Source organism: Malus domestica, chromosome 01 (genome assembly GCF_042453785.1).
Source record: "Malus domestica chromosome 01, GDT2T_hap1".
Classification (NCBI taxonomy): domain Eukaryota; kingdom Viridiplantae; phylum Streptophyta; class Magnoliopsida; order Rosales; family Rosaceae; genus Malus; species Malus domestica.
In genome coordinates this window covers 19,510,425-19,534,259 of record NC_091661.1, presented here as the reverse complement: position 1 = coordinate 19,534,259, position 23,835 = coordinate 19,510,425, and the positions used below count along the sequence as shown (strand labels likewise).

The 23,835-nt window shown below is 36.3% G+C and overlaps 2 protein-coding genes and 1 long non-coding RNA gene across 4 annotated transcripts; 1 reads left to right on the top strand and 2 right to left on the bottom strand.

Annotated features, from left to right (window-relative positions):
* The first annotated feature begins 3,859 nt into the window (after positions 1–3,859).
* LOC103406216 (cytochrome P450 78A9-like) lies at positions 3,860–5,945 on the top strand. The gene is made up of 2 exons (XM_008345221.4): positions 3,860–5,041; positions 5,118–5,945. The coding sequence occupies exons 1-2, from the start codon at positions 3,902–3,904 to the stop codon at positions 5,742–5,744; spliced, it is 1,767 nt and encodes a 588-aa protein (XP_008343443.3). The 5' UTR covers positions 3,860–3,901; the 3' UTR covers positions 5,745–5,945.
* Positions 5,946–7,491: 1,546 nt separating this feature from the next.
* On the bottom strand, positions 7,492–9,478 carry LOC103417642 (uncharacterized). Its single transcript, XR_526569.4, has 3 exons — positions 8,843–9,478; positions 8,680–8,753; positions 7,492–7,973 (listed from the first exon to the last, which is right to left on the bottom strand). It is a non-coding gene; the product is annotated as an uncharacterized lncRNA (long non-coding RNA).
* Positions 9,479–21,068: 11,590 nt separating this feature from the next.
* Positions 21,069–23,504, bottom strand: LOC103424638 (cytochrome b5-like). 2 transcript variants are annotated; one of them, XM_008362732.4, is made up of 4 exons: positions 23,304–23,504; positions 23,050–23,144; positions 21,672–21,738; positions 21,069–21,547 (listed from the first exon to the last, which is right to left on the bottom strand). In XM_008362732.4, exons 2-4 carry the CDS (start codon positions 23,134–23,136, stop codon positions 21,300–21,302), a joined length of 402 nt encoding a protein of 133 aa, XP_008360954.1. In that variant the 5' UTR covers positions 23,137–23,144; positions 23,304–23,504; the 3' UTR covers positions 21,069–21,299. The 2 variants fall into 2 exon arrangements, with proteins under 2 accessions (XP_008360954.1, XP_008360956.1); XM_008362734.4 differs by having other exon boundaries at positions 23,050–23,148; positions 23,304–23,469.
* Positions 23,505–23,835: the final 331 nt, after the last annotated feature.

Below are 23,835 nucleotides of genomic sequence, written 5' to 3'. Positions count from 1 at the left end.
TTTAATACATAAAAAACAAGAACAATGGGAAGTGGGTGGGTCCATGTTTCATTGCAATTACCTAAAGTCCTACACGTGCAAATATTTTAATCATAACGATGGCCATGGATTCATGGTGAGTCCATCTCCAAATCAAGTTTAAAGTCGTTTCTTTGATTTGCTGCAATTAGGATAAAATATGCATTAAACTAATTTTTTTATTTAAATAAAAAAACTAGTTGGTGGCTCAGTCACATAATCTTTTGAAAGAACGAGAAAATTTACAGAGATGTTTCAATTTTTCTTTGGTCATCATCATGTGTGGTGGCTAAGGCACGAAATCTTTTAAAAGAATAAGAAGATTTACAGAAACATTTTAGTCTTTTTCTAATTATCATCTTATGATTCACACGAACTAAAGATCAAACTAGAATAAGCCGTGTAAAATACATATCTAGAATTTACACAAACCATTGAGCCTCTGTGTGGTGATTTTGCATTAAACTAATTGATTCCTCCAAATAAATTATTAGAATAAATTGTCTATTGACTTGAATCTAGTCAGTCTTCATTGGGTCGCAAGTCATTCGTTTGACCGCATTGTTTGGTTAGAAATTGCTTACAAATCTACGGACAGGGTAATGTTGTGCGCGACTCTCCAGAATCCAAGCCGTCCATGGGGTTCTAAATGTTTGTCGCTTCCGTTGCGTGCCACACATTCTGATTAATTATGCAAGTTATCAAAATAGATAAATAAATGAAATTGCTATAATACGAATATAAAACTTGTACATACACCTCATTACAAATAGCTACGTTTCTTCTTTCCTGTGTACTTTTCAACTGTCAACAGATTAAACGTAGATAATTTTTTGTATGTAAAATATTATTAATACACATGTCAAATAGATTATAATTAATTTGATATACATTTGTAGGCCTCACCTGTACTTTTCAAATCTCAATAGAAATAACATATAAAATAGTACTCTATCCATTGAAATTTTTTCTTCTCATTTGATTAGTGGTATGAAATACACATTAGTATGTTGTATTTTGTATTGTACATAATACCATATATAAACCAAGATTTTAAGACTTACGAGCAAGCATGATACTCCAACTCATCACAATCAACTATATAAACTAACATCCCTATTATTTTCTTTCTAATTTTGAATTTAAAAAATTTATTTTTGAATATAGAAATGATATTGAACAAATAATGCGACACAAGACCTCAGGGAAGAACAAGCTCCATCATGTTCCGATATATGTAGTTATAAAAAATACTACTCCTACCAAAATTTTCATGTCACATTTGTACCACATCTCTAATTAATAGAGACGGAACACATATATATTAGCGAGATGATACAAATGTAATATGAAAAATGTGGTAAGTATAACATTATTCTGTAGTTATGTATTTGTTGTGTTATCAATATATAGTTATGTTTTTAAAAGCGTTCTTGACAAATTTTACCAAAAAAAAAAAAAAATAGTATTAATTCAATTTCAAGCGAATTGAATTCAAGTTAATGTATTTAATCATCAAAAGAATTATAAGCTTGTCATTTGTTAAATTATGACGTATTTTTCACCTGAAATAATTATATTTACTAGGGTACAAGTAAAACGTTTCTAAATCCCCACCCCTAACCCACCACCCTACTCCAACAGTGTTTTAGGGTTTCCAAGTTCCGGAATACGCAGGAGCTTTGGAACGTGGGTAGGAGCAGTCATGGTCAAGGTGACTCATGCTCTCGCATGCGCCCGCCATGTGTCAATAAAACAGAGCTGATAATCATAATCCAGATATTATTATCTCAGTCGATCGATCTTTTCACAATTCCGCACAGAGGCCTAAAGACACTGCATCAGACCAGACCAGAAGCCATGCATGAACCACCGATGCATGCACCCGTCGTAGCCTAGAGTTCTTCTCGAGCGCATGGGCATTCATGTGCGCCTCAACTCCCTCGCCCAACAACAACGCCACAAACGCCGCCACGTGTCCTGCTTGGGAACCTGAACTGACGGCTGCCATACTTGGTTGTCGAGTCCCTCCTACACGGCTGCACCTACAGAAGGCTTTTTTATTTGCTGTTGCTGTTTAAATTGACGCGAAAGTGTAGTTTTAATTAAAAATGGTGTGAGAAATATCCAGTCGATTAGATTAGATTTAGTTGCTTTTTAATGGGCGTAATTGTTTAATGTTTATGAGGTAATTTCCAGCTTCAAAACAAAAGTTATGAGATAATATTGTTTGTTAATTGTTGTGTAACTTCTCAAATTTAAAATTGAAAAGAATAAAGCAAATGCAGATGTGCATAATTAATACATAGTCGTTCCTAAAGAAACACAGTAAATACTTCTAAATATTTTCAATTAAAAAGAATAAAGCAAATACAATTAATATAGTATTGCCGGTGGCTATGCTGAAGGTTGCTGTCGTAAAATACCTCATGCCACAACCCCTACGATGGTGGAGTTTTTGGCTGCTAGGGACGGTGTGTGCAATGTGCGTTGGATCACCAGTGGAATCAAGTCATCCTTGAAAGTGATTCCTTACAACTTGTTCATTCACTGGGCAGTTTCCAGCAAGATGTTCCTCCGTTGGTTGTGATTGCAGAGAGGATATCATCAACGCAGGTTTACAACAACTTACTTAATTCAAAGTTTGTCATTCTCGTTGTTCTTCCAATTGTGTGGCGCATAGATTGGTCAAATTGGGCTTAATTTCTAATTTTGATTCTTGTTGATTTAAGGAACCTCCAGATATCATATTGAATGTCCTCCTTGATGGTTGTATGCATTTTAAACGTTCATAATAAAACCAATTCCGCTTCCTCTAAGTAGGTTACTCGTCTATAGAGATGTGATACTATATATTGCAACAGATAAATTTGTTCTCCCAACTATTTTCTTTAAGTAAGTCATCATATAGCGTTGGAGTTAATTTTTCATGATTTTTTTTAATTATAATTATATATTAGGTCAAATATTTATGTTCTAAGCTTTAACCAACAACCCGAACTGAAATCAAAGTCAAGGGAAAGGAGGGATGAAATCCTCGCGCGAGTCAAGTTGACCTAGTGATTAAGTTGTTCATACAATTACTAAACAAATAGAGTAATCTCTTAAAAAGATACGACTACGAGTTATTCGTTGTTAATTTATTAACATAAATATTTCGTCATTTATATTGTGAAATATGGTGTACCACATCTTAATTTGAACACTGAAAAATCTCTTCTCAACTTAATTGTTCTTTGTTGTAATTCCAACCGACAAGACAAACCTGCCCAGGTCATGGAGCAAAATAGTGTCGTGCACATCTTGCGGCGTATCTCCCAAATATTTCCCCTCCCTAATTTTATTAGAACAAAATTTAATAAAAAAATAACTTCTTTCAGTTATAAACTTAGAACCTCTACGCTCCCACTCTTCAGTATAACGGTTTTCTATTTACTTTTCATGTTTCTTTCAATTTTTTTCTTTTTTTTCACATGTTTAGGTTTTTACTCTAAAATTTATTTTTAGAATTTGATGATATACTTCTTCATTTTTGAGCGACAAATTTCATTATTTTTTGAAGAAAAAGATTTTATTTTTTTTAAACTACTCAATGTGACATTTTATTGTCATTTAGTATTACGGTCTGGTAGTACTACTATTCATTTAGAAATGAGAGGTCTTAGATTTGAATCTCGTGGATGAAGAATTCAATACCAAATTAGATTGTCCATTATGTTGTTTAACCAAACTCTCAATTTTTTTAATGTAAAAATATCGATGTATTAAAAAAAAAAAAAAAACCCCGATCTTTTATTCTCCTACACCGATCTTTCATTTCCTTACAAAAGAATGTCTTCGTATCAAATAAAAAAAGAAATTCATAATCCAAGCCAGAAAAAATATGCACCATATCTTTCCTATATATAGCCCCATCAATCAGCTAGTTCTTGGTTCAAACTCAAAAGCCACTCCTCCTTCCCTTCCTTTTTCTCACTGCAAAAGGAAGCCTACCCCCTACTCTCTCTCTCTCTCTCTCTCTACAATCTACAATTCCGCCATGAAAACAGAGATAGAAAGCCTATGGTTATTTGCCCTGGCCTCCAAATGCAGAGCTTTCTCTTTCGAAAGCATTGCATGCACGCTTCTCATCGTCTCCCTCACATGGCTTCTCACCTCTCTAATTTACTGGTGTCACCCGGGCGGCCCAGCATGGGGCCGCAACATCAAAACAATCGGCCCCTTCTCGAAAAAGAACACCATTCCGGGGCCCAGAGGTCTGCCTCTCATAGGCAGCATGTCCCTCATGACCTCCCTGGCCCACCGCAAAATCGCCTCCGCCGCCCTATCCCTCAACGCCGCGCGCCTCATGGCCTTCAGCCTCGGCCAAACTAGAGTCGTGGTCACGTGCCACCCCGACGTCGCCAGAGAAATCCTCAACAGCTCCGTCTTCGCCGACCGCCCCGTCAAGGAATCCGCCTACTCCCTTATGTTCAACCGGGCCATCGGGTTCGCCCCCTACGGCGTCTACTGGAGGACCCTCAGGCGTATCTCCGCCACCCACCTCTTCTCCCCCAAGCAAATTAAGGCCTCCGAGGCCCAGAGGAGGGACATAGCTTCTCAAATGGCGGCAATGTTCGGAACCCACAAGGAGAAACTGGCGGTTCGTGACGTGATCAAGCGGGCGTCGCTGAACAACATGATGTGCTCTGTTTTTGGCAGGAAGTACGAGCTCGAATTCGGCTCCGTGGACAATGAGGTCGAGGAGCTCAAGGGGTTGGTCGACGAAGGCTACGATTTGTTGGGTATGTTAAATTGGTCCGATCATCTTCCCTGGTTGGCCGGTTTTGATGCCCAGAAAATCCGGTTTAGATGCTCCAATCTCGTCCCCAAGGTGAACCGGTTCGTCTCCAAAATCATTTCCGAGCACCGAACCGGTCTCAAATCCGAAAAAGACGAAAAGGCCCCTGACTTTGTCGACGTCCTGCTTTCCCTCCAAGGACCTGATAAGTTGTCCGACTCCGATATGATCGCCGTTCTTTGGGTACGAATTTAAATCGCTCTCTCCCGATATTTATATAAAATCTTCTTTTATCTAAACGCTGTCGTTTGCTGTATAGGAAATGATATTTAGAGGGACGGACACGGTGGCGGTTCTGATCGAGTGGATTCTGGCGAGGATGGTTCTGCATCCCCAAGTCCAATCGACGGTCCACGACGAGCTAGACAAAGTTGTTGGCAGGTCACGAGCCGTCGATGAGACAGATATCTCCCAGCTGGTGTATCTGACGGCTGTGGTGAAAGAGGTCTTGAGGATGCACCCACCGGGCCCACTTTTATCTTGGGCCCGCCTGGCGATCACAGAAACAACGATAGATGGGTATCATGTGCCCGCGGGGACCACAGCCATGGTGAATATGTGGGCCATTTCGCGGGACCCGGAAGTCTGGGCGGACCCACTGGAGTTTGACCCCGAGAGGTTTGTAGCCCGGGAAGGAGAGCAGGAGTTTTCCGTTTTCGGCTCGGATCTTAGGCTTGCACCGTTTGGGTCGGGTAGGCGGACTTGCCCGGGAAAGGCTCTGGGATTGACGACGGCGACGTTTTGGATAGCTTCGCTGTTACACGAGTACGAATGGCAATCGTTGGATGGGAATACCGTGGACTTATCGGAGGTGCTGAAGCTGTCGTGTGAGATGGCGAACCCTCTGGTTGCCAAAGTGCGCCCCAGGTTAAACCTAGCTCACTGAAGCTTTTAGTAGTAGTAGTAAAAGAAGAAGAAAGTAAAAGTGAAAGAGGTTTGTGCAGGGGGTTAATGATTCAAGGGGCATATACCCTTTACTTGTTTGGATATGTTGTCTAGGTCTATCACTATCTTGGATGCCAAGGTAGGTTAAATCTTAATTTATGTAAGTAATGGTGAAAATCAATACAAGTTTGAGTTTCCTAAAGACCAGCATTTACATGCATGCATTCTTACTTCTATAGTATCAATAGAGTAGTGCTAAATAAAATCATTTTGTAGTCGAGCACTAGATTTTTAAACCGAACAGGTCGACGTAACATATTTTACAATATTATAAGAGCGTCACATCTCATTCTCATTCTATATTCTCATTTTATACAAGAGAGTTCTAAAAATGTGAAACTAACAATTCTTTTTATTAGTATCAAAAATATATAATGATATTCAAACAAGGGCTCATGGCAAAACTTGGTTCAAAGAGATTACAGGCTCGTTTGGAAGTTTTTAAAAAGACTGAAAGTGCTTTTGGTGAAATTGATTTTGGGTTCCAAAAGCACTTGAAAACATATCTAGTGCGTCTTGTAGGAAGCACAAGTGCTTTTTTTCCAGGATCTACTTGGATTTTTAATAAAGATCAGTTTCAAAAACAATTTTACTAAAAGTACTTTTGGTCATTCTAAAAACACTTCCAAATAAGCCTTATTTATAAGGTTCAAAATTTAATTGGTATTTCGTTAAGCTTCAAATACTATATAGTTTGAGATCAATTAATTTGTTTTACATAGTAACATATCTTACAATGGTTAATGGAAAAACTTGGTTCAAAGAGACTTTTGTAGAGTTGAAACCTAATCGGTATTTCTTAGAGAGTATTTAATGTATGCAAACTAACCTAGTCAAAAGTGTTATTAACTTCAAAAAATAAAACAAAATTTAATTTCTAATCGGACATATCTAGCCTAGGATAAATAGCTCATGCCATGGCTCTCCAAGGGGGCAGTTTAGTCCCCGCTCCTGTCCAAGGCTCTTCAAGACTCAATTTAAGAAGAAATTAATTGTCAATGAAAACTAATTACCTAATACGTTTTAGCCCCTTACCTCTCACACCACTAGAACAACATAATTTTGAGAGGGCTAAATTTATGAATAATGGTATTTTGAGAGACCAACTAATGCCTTTAACCCCTAGCTTTTACCCTTTCCACTAAAGCCTAAACCACCACATAGTTCGAAATCAATCTATTATTGTACGTACTACATAGAAATAAATCTTTGAAATAGATAAACTATTCTATGTATCTTCTGAGAAAAGTTCATATATATTGTGACTTTTTCCGGTGAATGAGTCAACACTCAAACAACAGTTAATTAATTAATTAAATTAAATCACATTAATATTAATCAAAGAATGATAATGACCCTTAATATTTTTTTCAATGTACAAATTTGTGAGGGGTAGGCGTGCACTGGGGCTGCCTCTGCTGGGCTATATAAAATTTTGACCTTAAAATAAGGGAAGTGTTATTGGCACTTCAAAAATCTCATTCTACACTCCTCACAAATGTATTTTTCTTTCCTAATATAGAAAGTTTGGAGTGTAGAATGATATTTTTGAAGTGCTAATAACAATTCCCTAAAATAATGTGGCTTTTGTTGTCCACAGGACCACAACCCTTTAAGCGATTTTGGACCCTTACAATTGGAGACATATGTTCAGTTGACGGACAATATAAGAATATAACAATATACCATTAGACAAATAGATTTTATAAATCACTTGACAATACAGAAAGTGTGTCATCCAACTCTTTATAAGAATATGCAAAGTTTCTTATTTTTCCAACATTATATTCACACTCTCAACGGTATATATAACCAAGAGCATACTATCCAAAGAATTGACAAGTTAAGTTATCAGAGAGACGAGCTTCCAACAATACCGATATTGTTCCCAACTTGTTAATTATCACCAGCATAGTTCGACAAGTGTCAACTTTTACCACAAACTGCCTTGGTATTAGTTGGGAGTAGGATTAAGATATTTAAACTCTTCTTTTCTCCCTCATCCTGCCAATGTGGTATATTTCAACACGCCCCCTCACTAGGATCCAATTAGTGGGTCAAACGTGAGAGATCCACACATTAACAACCACGTGGAGCCAAGAGACTCACCTAAACCGCAGAGCCAAGAGACCCACCATCATTGCACGGGGTCAAGAGGATCCACCCATCACTACAAAAAAATACGAGCACTGCGAACAATAAATTATCTGAGGCAAAAAAGCATCAACAATTGTGCCCATAGACCAATAGCAACAGTGCAACAATTATATTTCTATTTGTGTCCTCTATAGGCGTTGCCTTTGATGATAGCACACAATAGGATGTTTTGTGCCCAAAGGCTAAGCACAAATAGGGGTTCTTTTGTGTCTCAATTCTGACAGTTTTGACAACACTGACTTTTCCAAGCCATGTTAGCAAAGTTTTGTTTGTGTGCCCAATAGGTAAAATATTAAAAAAAAAAATTCAAATATTACAAACAAGCTTTTACAATTTAGTTATACAAACAATCAATTCATACGAATAATGAAGACAACAATTCCTAATACATGTTTTCTTCTATGAAAGTAAAGCCAATTCCTAGTAGTTATTGTTAATTCGTGTTTTCTTCTTGAATAAGCAACTAAATACATGAGGTTGACAGAGCTTATAACAAACTAACCAAAAAAGAGAGCAAAACTGCCTCTGTTCTAATCCGCTCGACTATTGTAACAAGTCAGAATAATAGTAGGCGCCAAGATTATGACAATAATAACTATTCAAAAAATTGACAAGAGGTAAAAAATTTAGATAAATACCAAGAGACGTGCACGTATGAAAAGCATAATTAAGAATACAATAAAAGATCTCTGAGGAAGGAAGTTAATAACTTTGTATACCTGGTCTTTGCCAGATCTTCCTCTAGACATTGCACTCGTTCTGCAGCCTGGTCTTGAGCCTTTCTTGTAGCTTCCTACATTAGGTCATATTTTCTATCATATTACCAAGTAACAACGATACCAAACATGCACTTCCTTAGATAATATCCAATGATCACAATACCTTAGAACCCTCAAGGAGAAGCTTTCTTGTGGGGATGACCTGCGGAAGGTTCCTGCCAAAGGTTTCTGGCGATGATGGAGCTCAAGAGCCGCCATGATTTGATTTGGGGAAGGAAATGAGAGAAAGGGAGTTGGAGAGAGAGACAGAGGTGAGAAAGAATATGAGGGAGGACGAGTGGAAGAAGAAAGTAAGGGAGAAAGATGATAGAGAGTATGAAAAGGCTGAGTGGGGTGTGGGTGTGGTAGGAAGACACGAACATTGTGTTTTTAAGACCAAATGATTTAAATATATTAAACCAAAATGCAGCAAAATATTTTTATGTGTGTTTGTAAATTAATAAAAAATTATGATTATTGATATCCATACACAGTGACACAATTTTGTGTGCTCAAATTTTAATAGGCACAAACACACTTTCTTGAAGACACCAATTAAGGTGCCCTTTTATTTAGGAGACACATTTGAGATAGTTTTTGTGTTCTATGACATTTAAAAGCACAAATACACATATGTGCTCAACGAAATTGAAAAGGGCACAAATCAATTGTGCTCTTAGACCATTATTTTTTTGTAGTGCATCTTGTGGCATTACAAACTCGTTCCATAACTCTGATACCATAAAATTCATTGAATACTTCGTTGGTTTATTCATCCTCTAGAGTTTACAATATATAGACACATAAGCCTTAGTCTATAAGAAACGTAATTATAAAAGATAAAAGAACAGAATCGTAAGATTACAATAAATTACAAATCTCCTAGAGTATCTACAATATAGTCAACAATGAGAGCATGATTATAGAGTACCAGACCTTCGATTTCTACCGCAAGAAGCAAACCTTTACCTGTTATGAGCAAACAACGTCTTTTTCTAGCTACCTGAAAAATGCATTTCGTGATGAATAAGATTTCTTCAGATCATATATTATTAGACACATCCTGGAGTAGACAACCTGATAGACATCAGGGTTCACATTTGTCAAACAATCATGTTCCTGAACCATGATGTGGACTGGGCCCGTGGCTGAACACACAACACTCCAAACCCCTTAAAATCGAAATGTTCCAACTTATTTGGTAAACAATAATCAACATTTAACTTAAGCACCATGTTGGTCCGTCCCTGTGAATATAAGTGTTCCCCTTCACTCTTTATCTAGCTCCCTTTACCCCTCATTAATTTATTTAAAGACGGATACTGTTTTATCTAGACTTTTTAGGTTTAATTTTTAGTTTTGAAATCAAATATCCACCTCTTCGTTTATCTGGTGCATGTTATGCACCGAAAGATATAGTAAATATTCACATATCATCATTCCCAACTTTTGGTCACTAATCTCTTTGAGCGTGTGGACAGACCTTTCACACCGGTCATACATATTTTCTTTACGATGAACTAATCTAACTAAACTATTCATAACTAAAGTCGAACGGATTGTGATGTAACGATGTGAATTTAAAGTCCCGTGTTAGATAATCAAGATTTCTTGCATGTTTTATTAGAAGTTTGACTACTTCCCTTATACCGCTAGTAACTGTTGTTCAATAAATTTCAACTTTTGTAACTTGTTCAAACATTGTTTTTCATGCAACGTATGCACTTTCATTTACTTGACCTAGACCTTTCAATTTGGCATAATTTTAGCAACATAGTCAGGTTTATTATCTAAATTACCTATTAACAAAATTTTGCTTGTTCATTAAAAGAGAGTGAAAATATAATTTGATCTTTTATACAAAATAAAATGACGAACAGTAATTTAATTTCGCACAAACTAAATTTTGTTGTTTTTCTGTGACAACCCGTCCCAAATTTTATAAATTTTAAAATGTGAATTTACGAAAATGCCCTAGAGGCGGAAAGTTTTGACTTTCATTGACCTACGTGTTGTGAGATGTACTAAATATTCTCTTAGTGTATTCCTGAAGTACTCGATGATACGAACGCATAAACGCATGAAGAAGTGAATTTGGAGTTACAGTTAAATTTTTACGGAACAATAAATCTGGGAAGTACGTTTTGAAGGAGTTCCATTTATTATTTTATATATTTTCATAGGTATTGCTATATTGGGCGAGAAGAGAGACTGGGCATAATAGCCCAATCGGAGAAGGAGAGAGAGAGTTTCAGGAGGAAAAGGAGGGAAGATGGTGGCGAATGGAGAGAAGAGAGAGGATAGGAGGGCCAATCAGAAAGAAAGGAAAGAAGGGCATGAGAGAGAATGAGGAAAGAGGGGGGGAAACCGGGTTTCCCTTGACCCGTGACTCGATTCGTTTCCAGATTTCACCTTGACGTCGATTTCTGCGATTTCTCGGTAAATTGATCGTCGCCACCACTCTTAAATGACTCTAAGACCATCCCTCTACCATTTCCACTTCTGAATTGAAGGAAATGGGCTTGGATTCTTGATGATTCTCACCGAGAGGCTCCGAGGACACCACGGCGGCGACTGGCCGTTTCTGAAGCTACCACCGTCGACCACCACCATGGGTCGACTCTTCATGAACCCAGGAACAGGTCCAAAGCCCTGGTTGGGGCGGCGGAGCACTGGAGGGGGTGGATCGAGGCCACCAAATTTCTAGGGTTCCAACGGGTTTCGAGACAATTGGAGCTTTTCTCGGCCAAATTGGACTTGGCCACAAGTATAAGGTGCCAGTCGTTCGAGACGCCTTGATGCGCATGCTAGAGAATCAAAGTGTGGGCCTGAGGTGAGTGGGTTTTTTCCTTTCTATCGTATATACATATATGTGATTGATAATTTCACAACGTTTATAAATTGAATAATTCATATAATTACTGTGAACTACGAATGACTTGATCCATGTTTAGGGTATGTAGGCAGTCTAGCGAGTCGTTAGATGCAGCCATACAATAAATAAGACTAAATAATCGAGACAATAACCTTGTTTGGGAAATTGAGCAATGTGAAGGAGATTGGTCGAAAATTGAGATTTAACATTATGTTTTAATGGTTAAATGTTGGTTATAAATCAATGTGTGAAGAATCGTAACATCGAAGTGAAAAATAGTTAGTAATGATAGTTAATTAAACTAATGTTTAGTTTGGCTTATTACCGATAATTATTTCCGAAGGTAAATAGTTCGGGAGTGGGGCAATACAGCTTATGCATTTTATGCCATTTGTATATATATTTATATATTTGGAAATATTATGAGATGGTTGAATTTTGGATTTACATCCTGGTATATCCATATGTATGTTACTTGCACATAATTAAAGGTAAACGCTCTGAAGTGCAAAGGTGAACGCATGATGCACATGTAAGTTCAAGTGAGTATATAGTATTAGTTGAAATGATGGGATTATGATATGACTACATTTATGTTTTAGGCAACTCCGAACTTGTCGTACATGTTGCCCATGAGTCGTACATATTGTATTAGATGCATTTAGAGCACATAAATCTGCACCCCGGTGTTAGTGCCGCCGCCCGTGGCCAGTGCACATTCCTTCACGTGATGTTCACCTCCCGCAGCTTACACTCACCATGGATCCAAGGTAGGTGTACAGTCCTGTCGTACAGACCACTATAGGTGGCTCCAACTCGTAGGTGACATGTGATTATTTGCACAGTCTTCACGTGATCGTATCACTTGAGTGTAAATATATATAAATATATATTTACACCCAGTCCTGTCGTACAGACCACCTTAGGTGGTTCCGACTCGTGTGCAGGTGCGGTGCCGTACATGTCACTTTAGGTGACTCTGGCTAGATTGACTTATGAGCTAGCATTGATTGATGAGATATGATTATAGTCGTACAGGTCACTAGAGGTGACTCCGACTTATGAGCTAGCATTATGAGCTAGCATTGATTGATGAGATATGATTATAGTCGTACATGTCACTAGAGGTGACTCCGACTTATGAGCTAGCATTAATTGATATGGGCTAGCATTGATTGATGAGATATGAGAATAGTCGTATAGGTCATTAGAGGTGACTCTGACGTGCGTGCTAGTATGAGTTATTAAACAAATGATTATTCAAATGCTGATGAGATGTTGTGTCGTGTTATACTTTTGAATTTACTGTTAGTATGCATTTGATTTCATACTTATACATAGTATCATTTTCCGTCAATCATACATATTCTACGGCGAGGAGCTATTACCCTTGACAATTGAATTGATTTTGGAAATCTTTGTGTCGCTCACTCACACTTTCTATTTTTGCACCCCTCCAGGTTCTAGTAGAAAATTTTCGTATCGACGAGGATTTGTGGCACTTCCCAGTTCATGTGACTCATTTTGATGGTATAATCATTATCTTACCTTACTGTACTTTACTTATGCTCTGTATCACGCGTGAAATGGGTCCAAACCCACTCACTGCGTACTCAGGTATATAGACACTTTTAATTTTAAATTTATTCACATTTCACACATCATCACACCTTATGGCTTCGTCACCCTCTAGGTGTCGGTCAACATAGCTCGATTCGGAGTCCTAGTGGACATTCTGGGTTGGGGTGTGTCATTTTCTCTTTCCTCATTTGTAGAAAATATAAACTTGATAATTCTATTCATAGCACAAAGGCTAACATATACAAGCATGTAAGCTTAACGTACAAGTAGGGATCTTACAAATCAGAAATACAATAAGAATCAGATTACAATATTAATTCCTTAACCTTAGGAGATATTATTTCCTCTGACAAAACTCCTCTAAACACCACCCCCCCCCCCCAAAAAAAAAAATTGGAGCTAAGAGGCAACTAGGTTGACAATACTCATTTTCTAACACCATCCACATGTCATCATCGCATATCTTTAACTTTAAGAAATAAAAATAAAATAAAAACCTCCCCTAAGTAGGTTCTCTCTCCCCCCTTCCAACGAGAAAAAACTTATGTGGTGCTTAAAGTGCCACTAGACAATGCCTAATGGCACTACAACTCAATCAAAATTTGACATGTGGCAAGATTTAATTATGATTTCATAGTTATAGTTTACCTTTTAAAGATTTCACAATTACATAAAAACTGAAAATATATTATAAAGTTTAGTAAAATTAAGAATAGACTTCAATCACCCAATCAGAGCACTCCTCCACCTGAGAATTCACCCCTCCCTCGTTGGTGCCGAAGTCGGTATTGTTAGACTAAACTTTGAGGGAATAAGCTATATATTTTCCATTATCATAGATTTTCCTTTCATGGTTAGCCCAATTTTTGAAAAATAAAGGAGAAATATTTTGTGTTTGCAGAAAATGGTTCATCATTGGAAAAAAATAAAAAAACAAAAGAAAACAAATCCAGGTCAAATCATATGTAATCCTGTTCATGACCAAAGTCTATACAATTCCAATTAATCCATTGAGAGAAAACATGAAGTGATGGGGTTTCAGTTCTATGGAGACAAAAGAGATTTAACACATAAACTGGAGGAATGTGATGAATGCAACAAGCATCCCTTACTTAGGAAACTAACCAACACATGTTAAAGTTTATTTTCCAGGCTTTTCCAGTGGAGGAAGTCTGGGTGGGTTTTTGTTTTATTTGTTTTAAGATTGGAAATAATATTTTTCAGTTTTTATGTAAATAGGAAATTGTAGTTAAATTTAACCACACGTCAAATTTTGATTGAATCGTAGTGCCATTAGGCATTGTTCAGTGGCAAGTTGAGTCTCACATAAGTTTTCTCCTTTTCAACTTCCCTCTTCTATATATATTTTTTTTCTTATTAAATATTTTATATTTATGTGTAGGCTTCATCTAATATCATATTTTGTAATAGGGTATTGACCTCGAGATTACTACCCTAATGTTACAATCATGGACCGGGAAACTAATCAAATTTCGTTGGCAAGTGTGAAACAGACAAGTACATTGTTCCATTGATGTCAACTATGTGTCAAATTAATTAATTTAATTAAACAATATTAGTTATTATTATTCATGTAAATGTGGCTAAGCTAATGGATTATTTATTCACAAAGAGCATCAGCTGGTGGGAAGCCATAGGTTAAGAAGGCGTCACCAGTAAATATAACATGATACGCAATAGGAACTGGTCGCTTTTACACACATACACACACACATATATATATATACTGTTATGCTTAAATTTCTTTGGTGCAAATAGAATTCGGTCTTTTAAAACAGTTATTTTATTATAGCGGATTATTTGGTTTTCCTACGTCAAATCAACTCCACAGTTGTCACATACAGTTTTTTGATATATAAATATTCCCAATAAAAGGCCCTAAATAGCTACGTATGTGCGACGGGAAACTTTTTTAAGCACTTATTTATGATTTTTTTATTCTAGACTCATTATATGACTTTGAGATCCTCATGCGTATTCTCATAAAGATTTTGATGTCTTGGACTGGATTGCAATGCATCGAAGAAAGTTGAGGTTTTATTGTAAAATTAATTAGCAATGTAGGGAGTAGCCACTTTTTATAAGTTATAAGCTCTTACATGGTTTGGTCTCTAAGTGATGTGAAATTTTTTCTCATATTCTTACATGAATAACACTCTAAATTGTATGTAACGATCTTCCATGTTGAGGGATTAAAAGAAAATTAAACATGCAAGAAACTTCTTCTTTCTAATCCCACCGTATTGAGAGATATTAGAATGAATAAGTTTTATTCATGAGTAATTCATTGTCTACCTCTAAGTTGGACAAAAAAATTTCATTTCTTCCTTCAATATATATACATGAAATATAAAAAATTCTCCATTTCAACCCAATCAAATCTTCTATACGAAACGAGGCATATACAGTTGACGGATTGCAATTGCTTTACGTTGTTTTTGAGCATTTTATTTTAAAATTTTGTTTCAAAGTAAATTTTATATGTAGTTCAAGTTACAATATGATATGAAATGGGGTTACACGTTATAAAATAAGTTAGTTTCCAACTATTACGCAATAATTTTTCTAAAAAGTGGGAATAAGAAGATGCCAGGCAAATGGAGCAATCTCTCCCCCAGATATATGTAGATACTTCAAGCCTACCTGTTTATGTATGTTGAAGCGAAAGATATGCTATGCTAGCACCACATACAGTATGAGTAACAATCAGCCTTACCTATTTAACCTAAATTTTAAAGACCGTATGGGCCTTAAACCCAGGAAAATGTCGGGAGCAAAAGCAAAAATCAACAGTGACGCCTTGCGTGTAAGATGCTGATGAGTTGTTGTCGTTCATTTGGCTCATGCAATTAAGACAGTTGATGAAAACAAATGGAGCCAACGACAATGATCTATCGAACAGTATTTCGAGCCTTTCTCTTCATATAGAAGTATGAGGACCACCCTACTGTAATTATAATTAATAGTTAACAAGACTTAATTAATTGATTTAATCATAGCCGCAAGAGTCTCCGACTAATGCTTGCTCTGAATTCCCAGACACAGATTTTGACTGGTAAAAGAAAGATAAACGCAAGAAACAAAATTGCTTGGATTGTGCAGAACAAAAACAAAACAATTTGGATGCCGTTTTAGTGTGGATGAGGCAGAAGAAGATGAAGAATTAAATAAAATACATGTGATGGGTGTTCTTGGTTTGTTCATGTTTTAATCCAATCACTATTTTGGATGAGATGGGATGCTTGTTATTGACTTGTCACTTGTGGTACCCATTAATTACCGTTCCTTAAATCAATAATTAAATCCCCACTTGCCAATAATTAAGAGAAAAAAAAAATTAATGCATATTATTATTTCAAAATTTTACTTTATCCATAATTTGACAACAACATTTATTTAATTTTTTTTTTTTTTGGGTCAAATTTGAGGTTAAGAGTTTGTTGTCCCCAATTGCATGTATCCCTTGTGTCTAACGATATACGGAAGATACAAGCCAAACACATAAAATACTTTGAGAGAGTGCTCCTTCCCTGAGTATTCCAATATCTTGCTCTCTCAAAGTGTTGTTGCAATGCTAACGAGGTACTAACTTTTCTACAAAATTTGAACCTTCAAAAGTTCTTTACTTCACTAGTTTTTATATGTAGTTGGGGACACGTAAAATCGCTTATATATAAATACATAAAAAAGTTAAGAATAACTATTTTGTTTTCAATTTTTATTTTTTTTAAAAACTAAAAATTAAAAACTTGTTTGATAACAACTTTCAATTTTAAGAAAAAATGATAATTTAAAAATTAGCTTTTTCAATTTTTTTAAGAACTAAACATAATTACCAAACGGAAGTTTTAGTTTAAAAAAAATCTAAAAACTAAACTCTTAAAATGTGAGATGATGCTCGTATTGGTAAGCTTGGTTCGTAAGTTAGTTGGGCCAAAATTTTATTTAAGAGTTGTTTTATTCACACCCTATATCATAGACTGAATACACTTCACATTTACTTTTTCATTTAACATTTATCTTAAAATAGATCACATATTTTCTTATACTATCCTCGCACATATCCAACACCCCCCCCTCCCCCCAAAAAAAAAAAACTCTTTCTGCATAAACTCCACATTCACCACATACACCCCACGCTGTCCACATACGCCCAGATCAACACCATGTATTCCGTATTCATCTGTTAGAAAAGAACAAAAGGAAGATGTTGTATAATTTCAAAATATGTAATTAAGTAAATCAATTCTTTGTGGCAGCTGGTTGGAAAGGGTCATAACCCCTCAAATGGAACATGGATATAGTGGTTGTTTGTAACTGGAATATGGGAAAGGTTCTAACCTTTCATAATGCTGTATGTAACCGACACATTGGAATGAACATATCCTTCCAATATAACGTGGTTATCTTCAATTGCTGGCAATTTGTTCTTTCGAATTGTAAAGGTAAGCGACGTAAATTTATGAAACAGTATGTACTGTTTGCATATCAGACTAATACCCAATCAGATTGTTTCGAAAAAGGCAGTACCAACATTGTTGAAATCACGGAAAATGAGAAAATATATGAAGTCTTACCTCATGTGAAACTTACAAAATGTTAATTTCATATTCTATTTGTCAAAAATAATTTTTTTCATCAATGTGTTTTTTTTTTAGTGGTTACTGTTTTGTTCTACAATCGAGAGTTAGAGTGGCTTTGAGAGCATGAAAAGAAAAAAAAAAAAAAACAGGATACATGTTGGACATGATTTCGGGGTGTATATATGAAATACTTATCTTGTTTAAGATCTTAATAGGCTTAAATAGTCATTTCATATTAAAAATATATGTCATTTAATAACAAATTTTCACACGGAGCGTATTCAATGATGTGGAGCGCCAATAAATAAATAAAAACTCTTTATTTAATCATCATTGGATGTGAATATGTGTCTTAACAACCCAATCGAGGTGTTTGTGATAGACATCTCAAGTTCTTTAGGTGCGTCACCTTACGCTCGAATGGAAAGTTTATATCATTTTATATCAAACGAAAGCCAAATTGATTGTTCACATACCAAATTTATGTACATTTCCAGATAATTAAAACTAAACTCGGCTTTCTGTTGAAATCAAATCATAATATAATATGCACATGATCAGTTGCATGAGGTTCAACAAACATCGATCGGATAACGAATGCTGAACCTCATGTTTGTTTTTTTGAAAAATAATGCGTGATATAAACGCAAGGGATATACTAGCATGCATGTCATGAACTTAATCAATCACCTTAATTACGATAAGGTGGTTGTATGATTATGATAAGTACCTAAGTCACATAGGGTTTCCGTACGATTATAATTTGACTGTGATATTTTCTTGAGTAATTATTGTAAATTTGTATGGCTTCTTTTTTTGGGATTTCGAGTTGAGGTGTTTTGGGTTCAGAGTTTAGTTTTCGAGGCTTTTGTTTTGTTTCCTTGAAAAAGGTAAGAAAATAGTATGCGTTTATGTGATTTCGTTAAAATTTTGTCAGAATTTTCAACCTGATCGACAGAAAAAGAGTGACACACCAATTTATCATTACAAAGTTTTACTATTCCCCTATTTTGGTCTAAAATGTAACTTCATTGAAAAGGCCAAAAACGAAGAGAGAACAATTTATCATTACAAAATTCTACTATCCCATAGTCGGTACATAAGTTAATATTATGACATCAGTATTACTATGCTAATCAGTACTCCATATATTATGACATACTAACTTCGAAGTAGTTGGTGAAGTTGCTTATTCATGATATCAAATCCCACCCTAATCAAGAACACGACATATCCCACAAATCATGCTAGATTTGAAGCACAAAACTTGCGGAAAAGTGATTCATAAATGGTCCAGAGTTTGGATTGTCATTAAGCAAGTGAAATTGGCACCACAAATTCACAGCTACATAACTAAAATAGGGATTACGGAGTGCCAAACGACATAACCTTAAACAGAATATTGAACAGAAAGATTCGACTCTTTTTCCATTGATTTGATACTACGGACGGGTTGTCTGATCGGTGTTTTATGAAAAATAATCATTCAATTATGCTTTAGGTTTGGGGCTAAGATTCAGTTTTTAGTCCTTTTCCTACAATATTTTTTATTTAACAAAACGATGTCATACTTTCAAAGATAATTTTCCAACTGGTTATTGAACCCACGACAAAATCACTACACCACCACAATGAACTGAGCCACGAATATGTATGTCAGACTCATAACAAATATATTTCGTCATTTCATCCATCTGAGTTCTGAGTTGAACTATAACTTTCTCCAACCAAGGTTATACAATTGCTACCAGACCAATGACTAATCGGTTAATTTTTAAGAATAATTGGTACCATCCACATAACGAGCCCTGCATTGTCAAAAGTTGATGGCAGGCTCTGGAAACTTATTTGAACAAAACTTGCCATAAAAGGAAAGAAATCCCACTGTAAATATGACATATATAGTACTAGAAGAAGCTTAAGATCTAGTTGAACCCGTAGAATGAGGATCCTCTCCGGATTCTCTTTGTGAGGATTCCGGGGATTTTCCAATCATGTCCGTTCATCATATATCGTGTGGTCAGAAATCATTGTAATTTTTTTATTTAAAATTGAATATAAACAGTACCTGACGAGAACTGACCATACAATGTACGATGAACCGATGTGATTGGAGGATCCGAAAATCACCCTTATTCAAACCCGTATAGTTAATGGGCGTATCTATGAACTCGGATCAGCAATCTAACATTCTCAAGCCTTTATTTTTTTGTTATTTGGTTGAAGACTGAAGCCCAAAAACCAAATAAAACTAATTAAGAACCAAAGAATTCCAAGATCCAAGACTTTTTTTTTTGTTTTGTCAAGTTAAAAGCCCTCTTGTTTTTTTAAATATTATCAAATTGGCCCGTGTACACTCACTTCTTCACCTAAGTTCGAATCCGCCTCTATTCTTAAAAATAGACGGAATCTTGACACGACACTTGGAAATTGATGGAAACTCTCCAGTCATTAAGGGTGCGTTTGGTACGTGGGACGGGACGGGACGGAACGGGACGAGACGTTTTGTCCCGCGTTTGGTGCGCCAAAAATGGGTGGAACGGGCTGTTCCACGGGACAAATTTTGGGTGTTTTTGCGTCCCACCTCCCCCCTGGAACGGGTTTGTTCCACGTCTGTGGAACACAATATTTTACCATTTTAAGACAAATATACCCCATGTCTTTTTCAAAAATTACACCTTCGTTCCGTCCCGTCCCGTCCCGTTCCGTCTGCGTACCAAACGCACCCTAAGGATACGAGGTTCTTAATCAAGATCCAAGTATAATCCGCATTGAAAATTTTTGAAATTTGAAAAAGTTGACACATAATTGCCAACGTGAATGAGAGAATGGGGTTCTTCATTCCACACAACTCAAATCTTCAGTTTCTAGCTTTTGGTGTTTACATGCGGTCGCCAAGATCAAGTATGAAACGCGAAAGAGTTTTAAGATTGGAATAAATATTGGAGCCATCCAACACTTTTATTGCAACCAAGATTTTCGTCTTTATAAATTGTTAACTTTCTGCACGTAAAGCTCGTCTGTGAGATACTATCGCGTGATACGAGTTACTAGAAACCGCCAGTCAGTATAATCAATCCGCATGCTATGGTACCACATCCACATGGCCGTGCTCCAGTCCCACACAAAAACTTTTCCTCGTATGGGTTACCAGTGAGGAAGCTCTTTTGCGAAGTCTTAAATTTTCTACTATCCGAAGACGTCTAAATCATGAACACAAGCAATAATGGTGAATATTATCCCATCAATCACGCCGACTCAACCAGCTAAATTGAAGGTGAAGCAGCAAATGTTTTAAAAGAAATTATTGCAATGAGATGAAACAAAGCTTTGCCGACTCAATAAATTCCAAGCCATAAAGCTTTGCCGACTCAATAAATTCCAAGCCATACAAATACGATACGTAAAAAGGTAGTACAACATAATAATAAATGAAAACTAGTAACTGAAATTCCGTTATTACCACTTGAGTGATAGACTATCGGTCTGAAGAAAGTTCATTAGGATGGAGGATAATTGGACTACTTTTTATTGTAGTATTGCAGAGCAAATGCAGCTCCCAAGATCAACAAGGGTAGCAGAAACTGTAAAAGTTTTACCACAAGTCCAGAAGATTGTTCAGCGGGAGCAGCTGCTTGAGGAGGAAGCTTGTAATTTGGCTGTGCCGGTATGGTGGACGTGTCAACCTTGCCTACATAGTATTTTTCCATCTGCTCCCTCGCGGAATCGCTGTGCCCCACATCATTAAAATCATCTGTTGCATCTTTTTCTGCAAGATTTTCAACCAAAAATTCTAATTACCACACAAAAAACATTCGCATACTCTAACCAGTAAAGAAACAACAGTAGGAAAGCTAATAGATAAATTCTCTAGCTGAAGTCTACAATCTTACCGACTGCTAATAGCAAGACTTCATCACCTCCAGGGTGTTCCTCCAAGAAAGGGGTCACATCATAAACCTGTGGTAAGCGGTTCAAAATATACTAGATAGTTAGCGAAGCAGGTAAAAATTTATGCAGGTAGATGAAGATAAAAGTAAAAGTGAACCATCTAAATTACCAGATGGAAGAATTCACTAAAATCTCTGTTGATTTTCTGTATGATCAACATAACAACAAAGAGAAGGACCTTATAGCTAGGAACCAAATTAAAAAGCGTATGTAGGTCAGTATATTCACTACTGGAAGCAAGTGTCCTTATCTTTATAACCCCTTCCTACTGTGAAACAAATATAAGAGTACAGAAACTGACCAGTGAGGAGGCCCAGCTAATTCTTTCCTGACCAATGACCAAAAATGTCTTTGTAAAACTGTTTAGTTCTGCAGCTGCTGGGAAGGGGCAGCAGCTGATCTTAAAAATTTCCTATTTGCATACCCATTTGAACAAGATCAGCTGATTCTCCTGCCCAGCTCGGCACGTGATAGATTCACATACTTTTTTTTTCATTGTTCTGACGTCCTGAAAGTTGCCTGTAGTGCAACAATTGTTTCCCACACCACCAGAGATTACAATTGTTTTCTCTGATTAGCAAGAGTTATTTCAAACAAAAACAACTTTCCTAAGTCAACCCCACAAGTCCACTACTCGCCGTGCTACCAATCTAACTATACATAATAACAACCAAATCGCTCATCTTTTACAGTTCCACTTCCAATCTGACACATTTTCCTTTAACCGTTCAGAGTTATACAATCACATACTTAATCTTCACTACCTTAGAACCAGCAAGTGTAGAGCAACACCAATGAACTATCTTGATCTAGTGGAAGAAATTAATTAATTGCCCTGCTTTAAATGTGTTTACCACATACAACGCAATTCCTCCTCAATACAAATTAGTACTGCAGGCCTCCTCCTCCATCCCATCCTATCCTATTTAATTTTCCAGTGATCAAATTCTATTAACACCAAAAACAGACACACCAACTACACAGAAAACACAATGTGCAATTCAGTCCTCCACACAACAATACCATTTAACACTTAACCACCATATTTTAGCAATAATTATACCTTCATATTGCTTGAATTCTCCTTTATACTTTCAATTAGATCTGTAAACTTTCATCCATTCAATGCAGATAATGCAAAAAGTAACTCCTTTAATACAAAAAAAGGGCGGCAGCACAAGGCTTTTCCTTTAACCAAAAGATAAATCACAAATCACAAATCAACCCAGAAACTGAAACAATTCCAGATGCAAGGATAACAAAAAATAAAAGGACAATCAAAAAGGATTTTTTTTTTTTTTTAAAGACCACAAATCTGACCTTTCCAGAGATTATGATCCAACAATCTTTCTTGTGGTTGTGCTTTGCCACCTCATCGAAGAGATAAACTTCAGAGTTTGAACCCATTCCTGCAGCTGCCTCCGTTGATCACAAAGTCAACCCCAAACCAAAATAATAATAATAATAATAATAATAATAATAAGAAACCCAACAAAAACCAAACAAAATAACACACAAAAAACACATAGATTGGATCCATAGACAAACTAAAAAGGTTGAAGAAATCCACTTACAGAGAACAGAAGAAGAAGATGATGGGGTTTGAAGCACAGTTCCTCCTTTGAAATAGTAAGAAGTTTTAGCTGTCTTTAAAATGCTGACCTTCAGACTCAGAGTTGTGGCTGGCACACTATGTGCTTTGGGTCAAGTGATAACCGAGATCCATACTTCGTATTTTAATTGATCCACCAACCAAAGATCTTTTAACCTTCTCTATTTGCCCTATTATTGCTCTTGTCAAAATTTTACACCCTTCTCCAATTTGGTCCAACTTGGCTGGCTATCTTTCAATAGTGTTTTTGATGATTTTTCATTTTCCCAACAATTTTCATCTCATTTGTATCTTTTAATTGTAATTGTATTCATTTTTTAGGAATAAGATTCTCTCTCTTTATTACTATAAATAAAGGCGTAATAAGATGAAAAATCACCACCACGAATCATCAAGTTCTCTCTTCTCTTTGTCCTTGCCACCCACCATCTCCTTTTTTTTTTTTCCCTCGGTAAATAGGCCAACACCATGGTCAGTATTTTTTTGGGCAATTT